This window comes from Brachycentrus maculatus, unplaced genomic scaffold (assembly GCF_059751285.1).
Source record: "Brachycentrus maculatus isolate JH-2025_06_01 unplaced genomic scaffold, ASM5975128v1 h1tg001305l, whole genome shotgun sequence".
In the NCBI taxonomy this organism is placed as follows: Eukaryota; Metazoa; Arthropoda; class Insecta; order Trichoptera; family Brachycentridae; genus Brachycentrus; species Brachycentrus maculatus.
In genome coordinates, this window is record NW_028281971.1 from 38,991 (window position 1) to 59,273 (window position 20,283).

The 20,283-nt window shown below is 30.0% G+C and overlaps 3 protein-coding genes across 4 annotated transcripts; all 3 read left to right on the forward strand.

The window, feature by feature from the left end:
• Window positions 1-578: 578 nt before the first annotated feature.
• Window positions 579-5,753, forward strand: LOC148299152 (retinol-binding protein pinta-like). The gene is made up of 7 exons (XM_088276342.1): window positions 579-710; window positions 1,725-1,872; window positions 2,574-2,733; window positions 3,431-3,692; window positions 4,096-4,206; window positions 4,783-4,888; window positions 5,526-5,753. Exons 2-7 carry the CDS (start codon window positions 1,734-1,736, stop codon window positions 5,675-5,677), a joined length of 930 nt encoding a protein of 309 aa, XP_088132468.1. The 5' UTR covers window positions 579-710; window positions 1,725-1,733; the 3' UTR covers window positions 5,678-5,753.
• Window positions 5,754-7,526: 1,773 nt separating this feature from the next.
• Window positions 7,527-11,598, forward strand: LOC148299153 (alpha-tocopherol transfer protein-like). 2 transcript variants are annotated; one of them, XM_088276344.1, is made up of 6 exons: window positions 7,527-7,665; window positions 8,150-8,309; window positions 8,849-9,110; window positions 10,322-10,432; window positions 11,042-11,147; window positions 11,418-11,598. In XM_088276344.1, exons 1-6 carry the CDS (start codon window positions 7,527-7,529, stop codon window positions 11,567-11,569), a joined length of 930 nt encoding a protein of 309 aa, XP_088132470.1. In that variant the 3' UTR covers window positions 11,570-11,598. The 2 variants fall into 2 exon arrangements, with proteins under 2 accessions (XP_088132470.1, XP_088132471.1); XM_088276345.1 differs by lacking the exon at window positions 10,322-10,432.
• A 1,257-nt stretch (window positions 11,599-12,855) lies between these two features.
• Window positions 12,856-19,884, forward strand: LOC148299154 (alpha-tocopherol transfer protein-like). Its single transcript, XM_088276337.1, has 7 exons — window positions 12,856-12,967; window positions 13,655-13,822; window positions 14,643-14,802; window positions 15,219-15,477; window positions 16,461-16,571; window positions 17,947-18,052; window positions 18,824-19,884. Exons 2-7 carry the CDS (start codon window positions 13,684-13,686, stop codon window positions 18,973-18,975), a joined length of 927 nt encoding a protein of 308 aa, XP_088132463.1. The 5' UTR covers window positions 12,856-12,967; window positions 13,655-13,683; the 3' UTR covers window positions 18,976-19,884.
• The last annotated feature ends 399 nt before the right edge of the window (window positions 19,885-20,283 follow it).

Sequence of the window (20,283 nt, forward strand, 5' to 3'; positions counted from 1 at the left end):
ACACCGAAAAAAGAAGATTTTTAATATTCTCAATATTATTAATACAAGAATGTACAGGCTTATAGCAAATACTTGAATATGGACAGAATAAAAAAACAAGATTATTTAAATAATAAATACGTGAATCAAGCATATTTTTCATTTCAAGAACTATACAAACATTGGAAAATTTCTAACATTTAAGAGGTCTAATTTTCTAACTCCATACATTCCTACACAATTTCGTCTGTGTTGACCTTAATTCACTTCCAATGGCGCAAAGGGCACTTAATCAAATGAACGCAATGTTAATTGCGTCCTTTAATTTTACGACCCAAAACCTGGGATACTAGTTCAGTTTATAAAATAAATATTTGTACTTTAAAAATGAATGTGAAAAAATCTGTTAGATTTATTTTACCACATTGGCAAACGCATTTAACCATTGCCTATGGAGCCGGACAAATTGAGTAAATAAAAGTTCATTTCATTCGTCGGTCGGGTCAATTGACAACGTGTTATAATTGTGAATTCAGACGACGTTCTTCATATCAATCATTTGATTTATCGCCTTATCACCTGTGTTCATTACATAAATTGATAAGGTTATGATATCAGCCAATAAGCACTTGTGCATTTAAAAAATGGTTAGTTGGAATAAGATCTTTTTCGCACGATAGTCGAGTTTGTAAAAGAAATATCAGGTTTTTTCGAACTGAAGTTAAGAAAAGGTAAGTACTACATAATAATAAGATAAATAACGTTTAAAAACGTGGATTGTATGGAAGTTATGTAAGAAGAGTGGGAACCAAGCCAATTCGTAGATATTTGACATTGTGTAGTTTTGTTTAAATGAAATGTCATCATTTAAAAGTTTTTTTCGCAGCATATTAATTGTTAAGGATCATATCACTTCTTAAGTGCCTATAAATTTAACTAAGGATTTTTGTTAGAAAAAATATTATGATAATGATTGTTTTATTTTATTATTTTCTAATTTTATTTTCTATTAAGAATGTTTACATATAATCTCATATTTTTCATTACTTGTCAAGTGCAATTTGTCTGATATTGTTTTATAATTATGTACAGTTGTCATTTTGAAAAAAAATCAAATTCAATCATAGAACAAATTGATGATTTTACGGGCATAATATAGCGATATATCCACAGTAAATTATATAATCTAAAAAAAATGAAAAGTCCTGGAAACATTCAGGATTATAGTTTTATACAATACGCATGTTAAATGAAACTTAATTATTGGGTAAAATATCTTTCAAAATAGAAAAACTAGTTTTGATGTAAAAAAATACAACTTCTGTTTTTTAATTTATATTAACGAAGTAATATAGTGTTTTTGAATTCAAACTTTTTGAATTTAATAAATATCACCTTGTTTGTATGTATACATTCAACATATTTTTTATGTAATTTTTTCATTATATGATTGATAATTTTTCAGAAGCTTTAATTTTTACAAATAAAACCCACATGTTATTGCAAAATGTACATAAATAAAAACCATTTAAAAAAACATTGTTTTGTCATGGCCTCTCTACTTAACAGTATTAGATAATTACATACCTATGTTAACCTGATTATGTATGTCAATATTAGGAGCTACGAATTTCAGAAGTGTTCACATGATTTTCATGTTTAGCGTTAAAATAAAGATAAGGTTGCTGATAACATACAACATTACAATAGTTATATTTAATATAATATAAGTAAAAAACTTTCAGGATAATAAAATGGGAATTAGGGAATTAAGTCCAGAGTTAGCCCAAAAAGCAATTGATGAACTGGGAGAAGTACCTTCTAGAATACCAGAAGATCTACAGGCCATCAAAGTTTGGTTAGCTAAACAAACGTATATAAATGCAAGGACTGGTGAGTTGCATGAGTATTTTCGGTAAAATAATCGTTTATCTCTCTAAATTTAGCTAATTGATTTTATCTATTATGTTATGCTGCAGTTATCTTGGATTGTCTGAAAAGGAGCAAAAAATTATTTGGTTAATAACATATTCGGTCAGTCGTTTAATTATAATGATCGATATACTTCCAAAATCGTGTGTCAACTCGTTTTACGTTTTTGTCTTCGCGAATCGACGCTGGTTGTACATTTAAAAAAAATTTAAGAACTCCAGGGAAATTTTTTATTTTTAGAACAATTTTTGCTGAAAATATATGTTTATTTTATAAAATCTACCCTATAGTAAGGTTTTATAAAGCAAAGGCATACGTATTATGGTTGACAATCAAGGGCAGAATGGCGAAAGTATAAAATAATCACTTAAACTAGCCTGGTTATTTAAATGTCATAAAACGTTCATAACCCCCACACTTCCATATTATTCATCATCTATATTAAGACGTCAATATTTAATAAGATGTATTATTTGAGGCAAAAATTGACAATTTTAAATGCGTATGTCACATAGTCCAGTTACCGATTCACACTTGTATTGTATTTTATAAAAGCTCTACCCAAGATTAATGACCAGCATTTAAGCGCGACTAGCCGTCAAGTTATGGAAATTAAAAAAAATATGCTTTGTAATTGATTAAAAGATCTGTTTAATTTTTAGATGATCAATGGCTTGTTTCATTCTTGCGAGGGTGCAAATATAGTTTGGAAAGGACGAAAGAAAAGTTGGATACCTTTTATACGATGAAGACCATGGTTCCTGAAATAACACAACCGTATGACCCCATGGACCCTAAAGCACAAGAGGTTATAAATTTAGGGTAAATAAGTAATATTTTAAAATCATATTAAACTCTAAAACTGTGTAACTTCTAAATTAATAGGAGTTTCTTTTTGTATAGATGGTCAGAGACGAATTAAATGGACATATTAGAAGTGTGTTTCGATTTTTTTGAAAAATGTCTTGAAAAACTTAATTTTAAAATATGATGTTAATTTTTAATTAAAAATTAATAAAAATACTAACCTAATACGCAATAATGTATCACATAGTTATATGGTAAATAGTGGTGTAAGAGGGATTTAAAAAAAGTTAATTAAATGTTGTAAATTTTTGAAGACATTTTTTTAAGAGTAATGAAAAAGATACAGGAGAGTTTTTTTTATTTATTGGGATGTTGAAGTTATGGAAAGGTAATGTTTTGAATAAATTATTATATATTTTTTTCAATACAATAAAAAATATTCCAGTATATTTTCTTTAAAAAAGTGCACAGAGATACGTGCGGCTGCTCGTGTAGCTTGTCGCGTACTGAATTGCATATTTGCGAGTACCCCTTAAGTATGCTGACAGGGGAGCACGCATTTTTGCGGTAGTGGCTGAGACGTGACCTTGCAGATTGCGCTACACGTGCGCCAACGTAGAAGATACCAAAAAGAGTTACCGTATTAGTTAATGTTTAAAATACATTATTGATTTTTAGTTCAAATATCATTTTTACAATAATATTTTTCCAGGGGTTGCGTTGTCCTACCGAAGCCGACATCGCCTTCCGGTCCAAGGGTGATAATGTTTCGTCCCGGCTGTTATGATACAAACAAGTACACTATTTTTGATAGCATACGACTATCTAACATGTACTCTGAGCTGATGATGTTAGAAGACGACCACGCTTGTATTGCTGGTGTAATTGCTATAGGTGACATGAAAGGCGCAACTATGGCGCACTTTGCTCAAATTACTCCAACTGTCATAAAGAAAATGATGAAGACTGGAATGGTAAATGATAATTATTTTCATAATATATGGCTTTATCTTTTTTTGGTCTTGATGGTCACGGTCAATATTGAAACTTATGGTATGTCAGAATTGTCAAATATCTGGAACCATCCGTCAATCTCCTTATTTGGTCCAACCTGCGCATGGGGGAGTGGAACAAGCCCCTGGACTCTTTTCCTAGGTAGGTTACCTGTCCCTACTACTGGAGGATTCTAGAATTTTCGTATAGACGACTCAGTTGTTCAGCATTGTCTAGTAACATGAACATCTAGGAACATTGCAATGAAATCCCTGGGTATTTTGAAGCTTAAATCGGTGAAAAATATATGTAATACTAGGTGTTGACTAAGAGAACTTAGTGAACCTTCTTTAAAAACTAATATTTTTAATATTTTTTTTACAGGATTCATTCCCAATCAGGCAAAAAGGTATGCACCATATACATACCCCACCAGGAGTTGAAACAATATACACTCTATTCAAATCTTTCATGAATGAAAAACTGAAATCAAGGGTAAGAAAAAAGAGCTACTTGAAATATCCAATAAAATATGATCATCTCTTTTCCTCCATTTACAAAAAAATCTTAGGGCTATAAACTCTTTTACATTTAAAATTATTATTCCATAAATATCATATAATGTTGCGAAAATGTATCCACAATTTTTTCGAGTATTTCCACGCTCTTCGCGTGGTTTCTATTTATCTTATTACCATTGTAATTTGAGAAAAAACTTAACCTGCTAATTGAAAATTCAAAACTGCTCGTTGTCAGATGTGGTGAGAGTTATAAAAAAAATATGTCAGTGATACATTTATATCAATAACTTTTTAAAAATTTATTGCAATATATTGATGTTTTGGTTGTTGTTGTAAAATCTCTTGTTGATGAGAACATACAGATGTTTTCATAAAAAGGGAACTATAGAGTTCTAGTAACAAGTTGTGTTTATATCAATAAACTCAAAAATTGATGATTGAGTAAAAAAAGGTAATACAAATACAGGAGATGGCTGTAGTTTGAAATAAAAGCACAGGAATGGCAGTGATAAATTTGAAAATTTCGGTTAGATGAGTTGTTTCATTTCAGATGTTTGTTCACAACGAAGATATGGAGGCTTTGTATAAGCATGTCCCAAAAGAGATATTACCCACTGAATACGGTGGAGACGGAGGACCCATTGCCGATATGATTGGTAAAAATATCCTTTTCTAACGGGTAGAGATAAGGTCGAGTTGAATTCAAAGTTCACTTTTAATTAATTATCAATGTCAACAATGCGTGTAAGCGATAAATTATCAATATTTATTTTTTTGCTAATTCACTGCGGATCAAATCGCAAGCGATAAAATCATAAAATTTTATATTTAGTAGTCAAATTTAATTAATTTTTTTGGGACATTGCAGTTCAGTGCAGAAAATTCTGGAACTGCGAGACTTATTGCAATTGATTTTTTTTTTGAAATATTTATAAAATTTGTACAAGTAACAAAAAATAATATTATTTTTAATAGGGACAAAGCAGGAATACGTTATTAAGTAATTTATATACAAATGTGAGTAATGTTTATAAATGTATGACAATTTGTTATAAATAAAGCAAAGGCATATTTTAAAGCAATTTAAGAATAATCATTTATGAAAATTTAAGGTATTTATAGGATACTCAGAAGCAAATGATAAAATTATACAGTTAAAAATTATCAATATGTTATTTCAATTATTTTCGGTTGTAAAAAAATCAGTTCCAATACTTTTTTGTTTGTCTGCAGAATCATTTGAAAATCGTTTGTCTGAAGCTTGTATGTAAATTTATATTTGTTTGCTTTTAGCCGAATGGAAGGGGAAGTTAGAGAAACACAGGGATTGGTTCCTGGAAAATGCTCAATACAAGACCGACGAGAGCAAGAGACCGGGAAAACCTAAAACTGCTGAAAATTTGTTCGGGATCGAGGGATCCTTCAGGCAGCTCACAGTCGACTAAATATAAGCTTATATATGTAATTTTTAGCGAATTTCATATTTTTATAAATAAATTGATTTTCTCATATTTTTCAATATGTGATTCTTATCTCTTTCACTTTCACGTACAGTTCCAACTTGCTTTACATTTCCTCTACGAACTATACCTTGCTTAAATTTATTGATGGGCGATACACCAAACCGAATGTTTCTAGATAGCAGGCAAAAATTTGATGTCCCAAAATATTCCGAATGTACAAAATTGTTAGTTTTATCAAAAAATACTAATGTACTTATATGCCTTTTAAGGACTCATGTGCCATCCCTGTTAGTTATAAATTAAGAAGGTCGCATTAGTTTAAAGTTCAACTTTGAGGTGATAGATGTTTGTGAAAATAGCGTAGCGTGAAATATTTGTTTTGAATATTGAAAGCATAAACTTTGTGGATCTATATGTATATATACATATCATATCTTTGTGGATATATTTGAAATATTATTTTGAGAAATAAAAAGACTTTGTTTTTTGATCCACTCACATTTTTTAAATTAACAACCAACTAGTTTCGGCAACAATCTGTTGCCCTCTTCAGGGTTTAATTTATGATTAAACTCAAAAGCTGGTATTTCGACAAACTCAAAAGCTGTCAAATTACTTTTTCAACTATAAATATTTCATATTATTCTGAGAAATAAAAAGACTTTGATTTTTGATCCACTCACATTTTTTTTATTAACAACCAACTAGTTTCGGCAACAACCTGTTGCCCTCTTCAGGGTTTAATTTATGATTAAACACATGTTCAGTAAAATAAAAATGGTAAAATTTAGTAAAATTTAAATAAGGCGAGCAAAATAAAAATGGTCGAATCGAGTTAGACACTTTGCGAATAAAGCCGACGATATCAATAATATGATTTGACGCCTTATCACATTATCATTGCCTTTAATTGTATCAATTGATATGGCGACGGTGCCAGTAAGAATATTAAGAAAAATTAAGTAGGTGGGACAGTAGATCTTTTGTAGACGATAAGGAGTCAACAATTCTGAAGAAAATAACAAATTGAAGCGTGTTGTTTTCATCCTTTAACAAAAATGGTAAGTTAATTTTCTTTGTATATTGTATCTTTATAACGCGATTAAAGAAAAGCGATGTAATAAATAGTATTCTTTCAACTTTGTTCAGTGAAAATTAATTAATTTTTAATTAAAGTTTTATGTAGTAAATAGTGGTTTTTACTAGATAAAGTAAAACTAAAATTAAAAATGAATAGATTTTATCACGAAGTGACTACCGAATCAATTAATAAAAATTAATTAATTACACATATTAGCTTTTGATAGTTGATTTACTCATCGTAAACAACGATCAAGTTAACAATGCGTACATGAAATTTTGTGCAGGTACTAACCATCATTCGGTGGGAATAAGGGTAAGAAGGAGAATATTTTATTGTTAAACCATTGTAAGAAATCGAATTCTGGATTAATTTTGAAAGTGATTAATATCCATATTCATTTTGAGTTTTTAACGAATTTATGCGGTAAACCGTCCAGTTTATCTAATATTTCCGATTCCGGTGAAATTCTATCTCTTTCGGTACATTTAATTGTGTTGTCTTTGTACACAATTACACCGTGGTATCACACCATCATTTATGTATACAAATAATAATTCAACTCCATAAAGTTATAGGTATAAAGTAGAAATACGCATACTCTGTATAAAATAAAACATGGATACCGGAAATGATTTGTTTGTGTACATGTGTCTCCCCCTAAATGTTAAAAAATAAAAAAAATAACAAAAATATTATAGTTTCATCTTAAAATTCACGGTAAAATACTTTCAGGTTTTTATGGATAAAATGGGAATTAGAGAGATAAGTCCAGAATTATCTCAAATAGCAAAAGATGAACTGGGAGAAGTAACTTCCAGGATACCTGAAGATCTACAGGCTATCAAAGACTGGTTAGCTAAACAAACATATATAAATGCAAGAACCGGTGAGTCGTTCGAATATTTCAATTTCGATTGATATATCATTTGATTTTATTGAGATCGGAATAAGATAGTGTGGACGTTTACTAAGCTTAAGGTCTATTATTAACTGGTTAAAGTTACTATTATTTTCATTAATTAATAAACGTGGGTAAATCGTCAAAAAAACGAATCATAATGATCCGTTCAGATATACTGATTGAGTGACCGGATCTCAATTTTATGTGAACCTCGTTCACGAACGCTGATCTATTCAGATACACTTAGACGTTTTTCGGATATAATGAATGAATCTTTTGAAGAATTGGTAAACGGATCATTGATTCACTGACTCATTTTTAAAAGTAATAATCCGCAAAGCCTTTGTTTTTTAAAGCTTGTAGAAATAATAGTAAGGATGGAAGAGGTTGGTGTCAAAATATACAATACGAATTTTGTATTAAATGCTTCAGTATATAAAAAATCTTTATTACTCATTACTTACTTTAGATGACCAATGGCTCATTGCTTTCTTGCGAGGATGCAAATTCAGTTTAGAAAGGACTAAAGAAAAATTGGAGTGCTTTTACACGATGAAAACAATGGTTCCTGAAATAATGACGCCTTTTGATCCGATGGATCTCAAAACGCAAGAGATTATCAAGTCAGGGTAAATAAATCATCCAATATTTTGAACGTCTTAAAGACCTAGATCGCAAAAACTGGCTTTTATCCCTCTTAGGAGCTGTTTTTATGAATATATATTTTTAAAACGATACCTGATATTATCACTGTAACAGATTATTCAACAGGTGTCATGTTACGCAGTTTATTAGTTGATCACTTAAACTAGCTAATGACAGGTCGTAATTACTGTAACATGTTCAGCTCTTTCCCATCAAAATAAAATGCTTCATATGTGTTAAGATATTTATTAAAAACTCTTTACAACATTTTGAGTGTCTCCAAATACTTGCTCACAAATCTGGATTATCTTTAGTTATAGGAGTCATTTTTCATATAATTTTTTGACATCTCATCAAAGATGAAGAAGAATATGGAAGTCTGTGCACATTTTTCGTCATCTTTGATGAGATGTCAAAAAAATATTTCTTAAGTCCTGTACCCATACCAAACTTACAGAATTCTTCTTCATCCATGATGTCAAAAATGTATGATTGTAATGTTTTGATGACTTTTTTATTTCAGTGGGTGCGTGGTCCTACCAAAGCCGACATCACCTTCTGGACCAAGGGTGATGATGATTCGCCCGGGCTGTTATGATACAAGCAAAATTAATATACTTGACAGTTTACGCCTGTCCAACATGTACACAGAGTTGCTATTGTTGGAAGACGACAATACTACTATTGCGGGCACGTTGATAGTCGCAGATATGAAGAACATAAACTTGGGACTCATGACCCAATTTACGCCAACTGTTCTGCAGAAGATGAAGTTAACGGGAACGGTAAAAACCCTATTTTAAAAAATAGATATGCATACACATAGCATACATTTACATTTTTTTCATATCATTGAATTTGGCGTAAATGTTTCAAACTAGACTCGTTCAGGAGTAAATTATACGTGATTAGTTATTTCTCATTCATTATTTTTTACTTCATATTCATATAAAAATCGCTTAGTTACGACTTTGATGACGTCACAGTTAGAAAATTTCTAAATAAAATTTTTAGACTTTGTTTTCACCACTTTTTTATTCATATAATTCAACCTACCAGTTTCAACAATACATTGTCATCATCAGGGTTTAACATTAAAAATATTAGAATACTTTCACAAAAAAAAACTTCCACACACTCCATAAAAATCCTAAATGTATCCTTTTTTTATGGAGTGTGTGGATTTTTTTTGTTGTGAAAGTATTCTAATATTTTTAATGTTAAACCCTGATGATGACAATGTATTGTTGAAACCGGTAGGTTGAATTTTATGAATAAAAAAGTGGTGAAAACAAAGTCTATTAATTTTATAAAGATATTGTAAAATGTACCACAAAGTATTTGCGAAAAACATTCAAGAAAAGAAAGTTTCTTTCTTGACACTGGTTCCTTTTAGATTTTTTTCAGATGCCACGCACTGTTACTTTTTAAAATTTTAAGCAAAATGAGGGTTTCCAGAACTACCAGATCATTTTTTGGTTAATATATTTGAACGATCTTAATGGCTGTCGGAAATTAAAGATATTCTTTTTGTTATTTTTTTTATATTGAAAAAAATAACGTTATACTAGTAAAGCTTAAGATGTGAATTTTTTTTTGGATGGTATTTAAAATAAAGTTGAGTAAATGTACAAAAAAGTATTGAATGGATTGTTGTGTTGCATTGAACAGATCCATAAAACTAACTATTTTAGAAATTTCGTATTTAAAATATGTGTCACTTAAAGGGCCATTAGCACAATATATAGCAGTATCCTTGTATAAGTTATATAAGATTGTTCGTGAACACGTATGTCCGAGCATATTTTAATCCCGAGAACCCTTGCCATTACATTTTTTATCCTTTCCCGCCTACAATTCTTGTCCATTTCATTCTCCGTATAACAGAAATGTTATTCACTTTTACTTCCTTCAAGTATGTTGTCTGTATACTTTCAAATGTATTTCACTCCTTAATCAGACCTAGAGTTAGAGCGAAAATACATCTATGTTTCAGGATTCATTACCAATCAGACAAAAAGGTGCCCACCACATCAATACCCCACCAGGAGTTGAAACCATTTTTTCTCTCTTCAGGCCTCTCATGAACGAAAAGATGAAACAAAGGGTTAGAGTTTTTATAGTCAATTTAAGTGATGCAGATCAATCCACCCCTAGATGGTTTTTAGATTTGATTTTCATAAAATGTATTACATTATTGTTTCATATAATTGATTAATTGATTTTTTAAACCAATATTTTTACTTTTCTTAAAAAATTTCCGCAGATACTTTGTGGCACATTTTATAATATCTTTATAAAATGAATACACTTTGTTTTCACTAATTTAAAAAAAAGTATAATTCAACCTACCGGTTTCAACCATACATTGTTATCATCAGGGTTTATTTCAAATCAAAAACATTAAAAACATTAAAATACTCTCACCAAAAACTTCCACACACTCCATAAAAATCCTAAATGTACGTTTTTGGTGAGAGTATTTAAATATATTTAATGCTTTTGATTTAAAATAAACCCTGATGATGACAATGTATTGTTAAAACTGGTAGGTTAAATTTTATTAATCAATAAAGTGGTGAAAACAAAGTTAATCAAATTAATAACGATACTATATTTTTACCACTTTTCCAAATGATGTACTGGCAAGTTAACTGCTATTTTTGTACCTGTGTGATTTTGAGAATCTCAATAAGCCTGATTCGTTTCTTTACAGATATTTGTTCACAATGAAAATATGGAGGCCTTGTATAAGTATGTGCCAAAAGAGATTTTGCCCACCGAATATGGCGGAGACGGAGGACCTATTGCCGGAATGATTGGTAAACATCTGAAGCAATATATGACTCATGTGGTGAAAAACGTATATTTTATTTAAAATTTAATCATGTCTCGCCATAACAATAAATAACTTAACTTTGAATTGTGTTCACGTGTAATTTTCTATCTCAAAGTCTATTTCATTGAAAATCTGCAATTTAAATATTTTCATCAGTTTTTTCAATTTGAGGAAACTATTATTGTGATTAAATATTTCATTACGTACGTATGATTACTGTTGAAGGTTATATATGAAGTCAAGTTTTTTTTAGATGAATGGAAGAGGAAGTTAGAGAAACACAGAGATTGGTTTCTAGAAGATTCTCAGTACAAGACTGATGAGAGCAAGAGGCCAGGAAAACCCAAAACCTCTGAGAGTTTGTTTGGGATCGAGGGGTCCTTCAGACAACTGAATGTCGACTAAATTATACATTTTTTGCACTTATATTTTCATAAAAATACGATTATACTCATATAAATATTTTTTAATTTATTATTAGATTAAAACCAATATTTTTAACTTTTCCACTTTTTTATTTGACCAGCGACCGGGTTTCGTCGTTACCGACATCATCAGACTGGACCAGTCTGATGATGTCGGTAACGACGAAACCCGGTCGCTGGTCAAATAAAAAAGTGGAAAAGTTAAAAATATTGGTTTAAATCTAATAATAAATTAAAAATGCAATTCCATCACGAAGTGTCAGTGGATAATATAAATCTATTAAATATTTTTTATTTATTCAAATAAAATCTCTTTCATTTTAATGTTATATTAAGTCAAAATTTTAAAAGTAAATATAATATAACTGTCAACTTAACATTTCATCAATTTGATGCAGTATTCTATGCACGTTTTATGTGTGTAAGGGTAAGTAGTTTATAATGTTTATTTCCCTTTGATTATTATTTTAAATATTTAAAGCATGTGGTAAGTCACATCTCAACATCTCCCATTTCCTCAAAACCCACCTAATTACTCATTCCTTAATCCCGCCTAATCACCTAACTATGAATATTTCACAATTTTAGGTTTAGTACATGTCCATCACTGAAGATGACAAGGTTTTTATCAAAACCTGTTGGATAAAAGTACAAAAAAAGAAGAAGAAAAAAGGTTTTATTTTATGAAGGTTTTATCTTATGAAACTTGTCGTTAAATATCTGCACATATGTTGAAAAAAAATAGGGTAAACGTAGAAAATTAATTATAGTAAAGAGATTACAGATATTGAAAAAAATAATTTTTTACATATTATTCATTTACATTTTGTCTCTTCGTTTTTCAAGGATAATATAATACATGACTTAATGATCTACCTATAAAATATGATTATATATTGTACGTTGTTTTTTGTTAATATACATATGTATGTAGTGAGAGGTCGATTTTAAACTTCCGTCATATTTTTACTGTTATTTATAAATGATCAGAGTTTAACCTGTGAAAATAGTAAAATAGTATTTATTAAAAAAAAATTGTGTATTTTCTGTAAAAAATATATTAAAAAAACTGTGTAAAAAATTCACCGACAAGACACATAAGTTCGCTTGATGGGTCTCTACAAAAAATAATATATTAATTATGTATACGAATTTAAAATGTGCGTATGTATTTTGTAACAAATACATGAAATCATTTATACTTAAATGAAGAAAATGACATATTTACGATCTTTGGTCTAACGTCTTTTTGGACTCGTATTAGCTAGAACGAAGTGCCATCTTGGAGTTGTCGCAGTGTTGGTTTATGTTTCCATACAAACATCCCTTTGGACACGTATACGTGAGAATTTGCTTTATTGTTTTACTGGATTATTGGGTATACCTTTATTCTAAAGCTTTGTTTTTTTTAAATATTTTATTATTTGTACCCTGCTTATATAAATAATATAAATTTACAAAAGAGAGAATGTTACATATTTTCAACAGTGTTACATTTTCAAAGACATGTTAAAAGATTAAAAAAGGTAAAACAGTGCAATTCAGACGCTCTACTCTACCATACTTTGGCTCTTTATATACAAGGTAAAATAAACGTGCTCTCAAAAGAATACATATTTTCTACAGTGTTACCAATTTAAAAAAACATGTATAAAAAACAATCATAAAAAGGGAAAGAAAATAGAGAGACAGAAAAGTATAAATGTGGTTATAAAGGATTATTTTTAACAAAACGAATTATAAATTTAAAATTTTTATATTAGGCTATTTTCGTTAAATACTGTCTCAAGGGCGCTTCACTGTAAATCAATTGAGGAAAAGAACATTGTAGAAATGATTTAACAAACAAATGTATTTTTATTATTGTTTCTAAAGATCATCTCACTCTCACTATTTATAACTGTTGGCAGAAGAGTATTGTTGATTAGTTTGTTAATTAACTAGATTTATTTGATTTATTAAATGCAATCTTGTCAATGTCTTCATATCTTTTAAACAAATAAAGTGCCTCTGTATATAAATGTCGGGAAAATGTATTAACATGGTTTTTCCCGTGTGTTTGTAGAGTGTTGCGTTGATGTGTTTGATTCTAAGATGGGAGGAATTCGGGAACTGAATCCAGAATTAGCCAAAAAAGCTAAGGAATTAGGAGAGGATCCAACAAGATTAGCGGCAGATCTTCAAATTATCAAAGATTGGTTGAAAAAACAGCCTCATTTAAATCCAAGAACAGGTGATATTTCTATTTTTTGCAATCTTTTTAACAATTCACAAAAATAATATTTTAATGTCAATATGTGTAATATGTAAAACAAAAAAAAGTATGAATAGCATTTGTTTTGCAAGCTATAAGGTGATCTATCATGCCTTTATCTCAATAAAAGTTTGTTGATTTCATTTATTGATTAGGCAGTCATTTTGTGGTGAAATTTATCAATTCTTAGTTTAAGTTTAACTTCATAAATACCAATATTTCTTAAAATCTATTGTGACAGGTGTTTTGATGCATTCCGCATCATTTGTTCCGAAACCGGAATAAGTGAAGTAGTGATTTTAGATGATATTATATAAAGTGAATGATGAATGATATGGAGAGTGTTATATTACCACGAAACAAAGTAAACAATACTTCTTATATCCAAAATACTTTATGTATCCAAAACAATATAAAGATTTGAATTTTAAAAAAAAAAATGTTTTGAATACAGGAAATTTGTATTAAAGACATCTGTTTCATATATTTCCTAGTCAAATAAGTCTAAGAATAGCTGGATGCCATCGTAAATTTGTTTTGTTTTTCTCTCATAAAGGAAATTCAGTGTGATGATATTTATGATCGTACATTTGGTTTTTGTTACTTGACATATACAGTGAAACATGAATCATACAACGTTTTGTTTAAGACAGCATCGAATATCGATAAGGGATTTTTTTGCAATACCATAGTGATATAACCAGTTAAAATATATTGTTCAATTTTAAAGCAACGTAGCGAATCGCGTTTGATGAATAACGAATATTTAAGAATAACATTAATGTCCTTGTGATTCCAGATGACCAATGGCTGGTCGCTTTTTTGAGATGCTGCAAAAGCAGTTTAGAGAAAACAAAGAAGAAGTTAGACGATTATTATACGATAGCCACCCTTATGCCACAGATTTCTGATGTAGTTGAACTAAACGACGCAAAAATGCTAGAGCTGATCAAGCTTGGGTGAGTTTAATTGTATACGTGGTTTTACATTATCATTGATCCTTATCATCGATCCTTATCATTGATTGTTCACTTTGTGTAATACCACTTAAAATTTTCTTTTAAAGTGGTATTACACAAAGTGATCGATGAATGGTAAGGAATGTTAAATTACAATACCACAGTGTTAATAATGCTTTTAATTTACAAAATATGTGTATGTAGTTGTTAATAAGATGGTGAGACAATAGTTTATGTTTTACATGCGTAAAGTGATAATTTTATCCAGCCTATGATAGGTCATAAGCTCTGTAAATACTCTTTTTATACTTCTTTGTTCTTTTTCATCTCTATTGAGTTATTTTATTCACCATCTCTCGCATATTTCTCCAAGTTCTCACATATGCTTATGTTCGTCGATTCGATGATTTTTTCAGACCTTTTTTACCGCTTCCAAAAACACGCTCCCCAGACGCCCCGAAAGTTTTTATTTTTAACTTGGGAAACGTTGATCCAAGCAAATTTCACATTATGGATACCATGGCTCTTCATAGGATAATAACTTCTTTAATTTTGCTGGAGGATGACCAAACTTCTATAGCTGGGGTTGAAACCATTGTGGACTGTAAAAATACAGCTGGTTTCCTTCCTCAGATGTCTCCCAGTAATCTGAAGAAGTTCATAACGCTTTTACAGGTAAGAAGAAACAAATATGTATTCTGGGTCATTGCAGTAAAGGGTCTTGGGGATGAACAATATTAAATATGGAGTTATTTTCATTTTGTGTTAGTAACTGGTATAGAAAGTTCACGCATTAGTAGAAGCATGGCTGTAAAAAACATCAATAGTGAGGTGGAGGAAAGTCAATTGAGATGGTATGGGCACGTAGGATGGAAAGAACTTGATCATATTATGAACGAGGCATTCGAAATGGATCTTTCTCGAAAGACATCTAGAGGAAGATCAAAGAATTCCTGGATGTTGGAGAGAAAATATAATAAGAAGGCATAACCTAGGTAACGTTACCCAAGATAGAAGTACCTAAAACTTGAAGACTGGGATGACCGAGGATATCCCAGTAATTGACCTGAAGTCTAGCTACGGCTTATGCTATATGGCTTTTCATGTATCTACTTAGGTTCCAGCTTTGTAAGTTTTATAGCCTTATTATTCTTAACGATTTAACTAACAATAATTACTTGTTATTCATGGGTAAAAAATATAGAAAAAAACACTTGAAATGAATACGATAATGAGACTAACATATTATTGCTTAAAAATTAATAGGCAGTTAAAAAAAAAGTTGATTTTGTTTTTTTATTTTTATTACCGATATGAAACACTACCTTGGAATGATTTCCATCTTTTGTATTTTTACATGTGCAAATAAAAAAAGGTGTCATAAAAATTAATATTTATAATTATTGCTACTTTTCCTTTAATTTTTTTTCCTCTTTTTTTTCTTCTTCATTTTAAATTCTTTTGCATTACATAACATAAATTCACATACAAAAAATGTGAATAAAATACAAACATCCCTTTGAACACGCGTACGTGAAAATTTGCTTTATTGTTTTACTAGATTATTAGGTATACCTTTATTCTAAAGTTTTGTTTTTTTCTTTAATTAAAATTAAAATTAATATTTATAATTTTTGGAACTTTTCTTAAATTTTCAGGATGGTGCTCCTTTTAGACCACAGAGGACTCATTTTATTAACGTTTTTCCATCATTTCAAGCCTTATTCAACGTCATTCAATTATACATTAAAGATAAACTCAAAGTCAGGGTAAGTCTTTAAATAAATTTACTTTACATTGCTGACAAATATTTCATAAATCGAAGTTTTATTAATATTATTATATTGGAAAGTATGAATAGCAAATTTACGCAATTTTGCTAATACAAGTTAACTTTTTATACGTTTTAAATAAAAATCTCAGAACGCTGTTTTGTAGACCAATTGGATAGCTGACTTTGTGATTTACTCCTGTACAATTATTAAAAAATAAATGAAATAATATTTTCGGCATATTTGTGCAAAAAGTAAAATGAATAAACAAGATTCTTGTAGAAAAAAAAGGGTTGATATATTTTTATGAGAACCAAGCAGCTATTATTATTTTTTGTATTTATCATAAACAAGTAAGTATTTCATGCATAAATAAAAAATGCTTTTGAAAAATAAATCACCTTCGTAATGTAGTCGTTGGATGTTTCGTCTACTGTCCTGTATGAAATTCTTGGGTTTGATTCCCAGTCAAAATAAATGTCTATTAGTTTTCATTCTCATACCTATTTAATATCAACAATAACTGGTACCTGATTCGCGGGACTTGTCACTTTACCTGCACGTAAAAAATGAGGATATAAAGCAGAACTTTATGTTTTTTGTCTGCCTCCGTAATGTAATGGTCAGCACGCTCTGCTACCGTTCTGTAGGTCCCGGGTTCGATTCCCAAGGGGGGGTAAAATAAATATAAGTGATTTTTTTCATTGTTATATTTATTCAATATTACCCTGGACTGGTACCTGAAGCGGAGGGCTGATCACCTTCATGCGTAAACGATCAAGATTACACTGCGTTTATATGACGCAGTGCGCTATGCACCATTGGGGTGCGGATATGGTTTTTTTATATTTTTTTATTACTTTGTGTTTAATTTTATATGGATAAGGCTTTATGCATACAGTTAGCACAACATTAATCCCGCTATCGGAATATGTTTTAATTTTTGGCGTTGTACGTTGATCATATTTCACATTTATGAATTAAACATCTGCAGTATACAAACAAATTAACGATGGCACATAATGAGTTATCCAATTCTGTTTTTAAATAACTTTTTTACTAATAAAAAAAATGAGTACTAAAATTCTTTATTTTTTTTGTTAAGTAAAAAAAAAAAGTGATATCCGTCAAGTGGCTGCCGCCAGTGTTGATATACGTTTTAGCCCGTTTTATCAACTTGTTTGTATACTGCAGCTGCCTAGTTCACAAATGTCAAAATAATTGACGTACGATGCCATTTGCAAAAATTATAGCATCATTCGATAGGGTGATTATATTTAGTAAAAATTTAGTTTTCATCTTAAAATTTACTTATTATTTATACAAAATTAATTAATACATGAATACTTGTGTTGTTGGTTTTGTTTTAAAGTTTTTTTTCCACGCTGATGATCTGGAAGAGTTATACAAATATGTCCCAAAAGATATTTTACCTACTGAATATGGAGGAAGCGCAGGACCGTTACAGAACTTTATAGGTTAGTACATTTTATATTTATTATTGGCGATAAATTGTGAAATACGAGAAAAAATGTATGAAAATAGTATATGAAAATACTTCATTTAACTCGTTCATATTGTTTTATGTCGTTGAAAGATTACCCTTTATATGTTTTGTAGTGAGACAAACTTCTTACATCTCACTAGGTGTAAGAAGTTTGACTCACTGAAAAATATATGAAAATGACGATTGAAAATACTCTTGGCGCCAGCGATCCTGAGATAATAATTAATAATAAAATATTGCCAATATTTTAAGTATGTCTAAACCATTACACAAATTTTGGATCTATACCACAAGGCATTGTTATATAAGATATGTTTTGGATGTCTCTAAGAAAATAAGCAATTTATGGAAACAAAATTCTTACAATAAATCCAAATTCTGATATACTCAACCAACTGTTGAGTATGTCAGAATTTGAATGAAATATATATTAAATGGACTATCAATTATAATACATTTAATGTACATTATGTCTAAGAATTAAAAAATTATTCAGAAAAAAATATTTAATGAAAATAATTTCTTCTTTTCTTTTCACAAGAAAGTCGAGTAATTTGAGCTTGAATTGGTTCTTAGCTGTTAAAACAATTTCCGAAAATTTTAATTATGTGGATGTTCAAAACGTGTAAACGTTTCACAGTTTTATAAAGTAATCATTAAAGCAACCGATGTAGTAAGCTCTATAAATACCTGAAGATACCTTACATACGTTTTAATAAAATATTCATTGTATTCTGAACAGATGCATGGGAAGAGAAAATAGAAAGTCACCGGGAGTGGCTCCTGGAGAATGCCCAGTATGGAACTGATGAAAAAAAGAGGCCAGGAAAACCCAAGACCGCTGCATCCCTATTTGGAGTAGAGGGGTCCTTTCGTCAACTGAACTTCGATTAGTCCACAGAATCTACATGATTTTTTCTTAATCTTGAATATTTTTCTTTTATTCTTTTAACCCTTATTCGCACCCAATGGTTCAAGGGCACTGCATCGTAGCGATGCAGTGCTATCTTAATCGTTAATTGCACGAAGGATAGGTGATCAGCCCTCCGCTTCAAGTACCAGTCCAGGGTGATATTAAATAAATATAAGAAGTGAAAATCTCCCATATTTATTGTGACCACCCTGGGAATTGAACCCAGGACCTCCAGTACGGTAGCCGAGTGTGCTGACCACTAGACTACGGAGTGTCCACCTCCTTCTTAGTATTTTAGTATTAGCTTCCAACATTACTATTTTATATGTCGTAAGGATTCTTCTTCTTTACGTGTCGTGTCAGATCTCCCCGACATTGACTTTCACTTGTCAGGATGTATCCCGATTTTGGGCTGTCCAAAACAGATCTTCGACACTCCGCACTCATGTCCACTCGTGTATATTATAGAGCTAGGAGTTCCACCTTCTTCCGACACACCCTCGATCTTACCCTTGATGGGCATTTGCAGTAGCTTGTACTTTTCTCCTTTGAGCACATGTCCCGAATAGGACACTTTCCGGGTTTTAATATTCGATATTAGTTCCCTATTCGCTCATGTCCGTTCAGAGTATCCGAATCATTCTTCGAATTAATTCATTTTGGAAAAATGAAAAGAGTGATTAATCCCTCTCGTACAAATGTGAATTTTTAAATAACTAATTATGAAAATCTGTAGTGTGGAATTTGTGTATTTTCTGAAGATTTTTTAGGTAATTAATTTTTTGGGAATTTTAGATGGCTTAATTAGATTTCATGAGAATAATATGGAATTGTAATATTTTATGACAATGTTAATAAATGATTACATGTGACATTTAAGTCAAATAAAATGTTTTTCTTTATTTCAATATGATAGAACAGTGCAATAGATATTAATAATGTTTTTTTGACATCTAAACAAATATATATATATATATATATATATATATATATATATATATATATATATATATATATATATATATATATATATATATATATATATATATATATATATATATATATATATATATATATATATAATAGCGTGGTAAACTTTTGCTTTGTAATAAAAGAAATGACAATATGAGTTTATTCTATAACAATCTTCTATAATACACTATCACTATTATTATGGTCGGCAATATTTAATAATATATGTTCTTAGATATTTTATTTACATCTCCTCCCCTCGGAGAAGAAAATTCATGGTAAATTTTTCATTCGTAGTGTAGAGACTGGTATAAGTT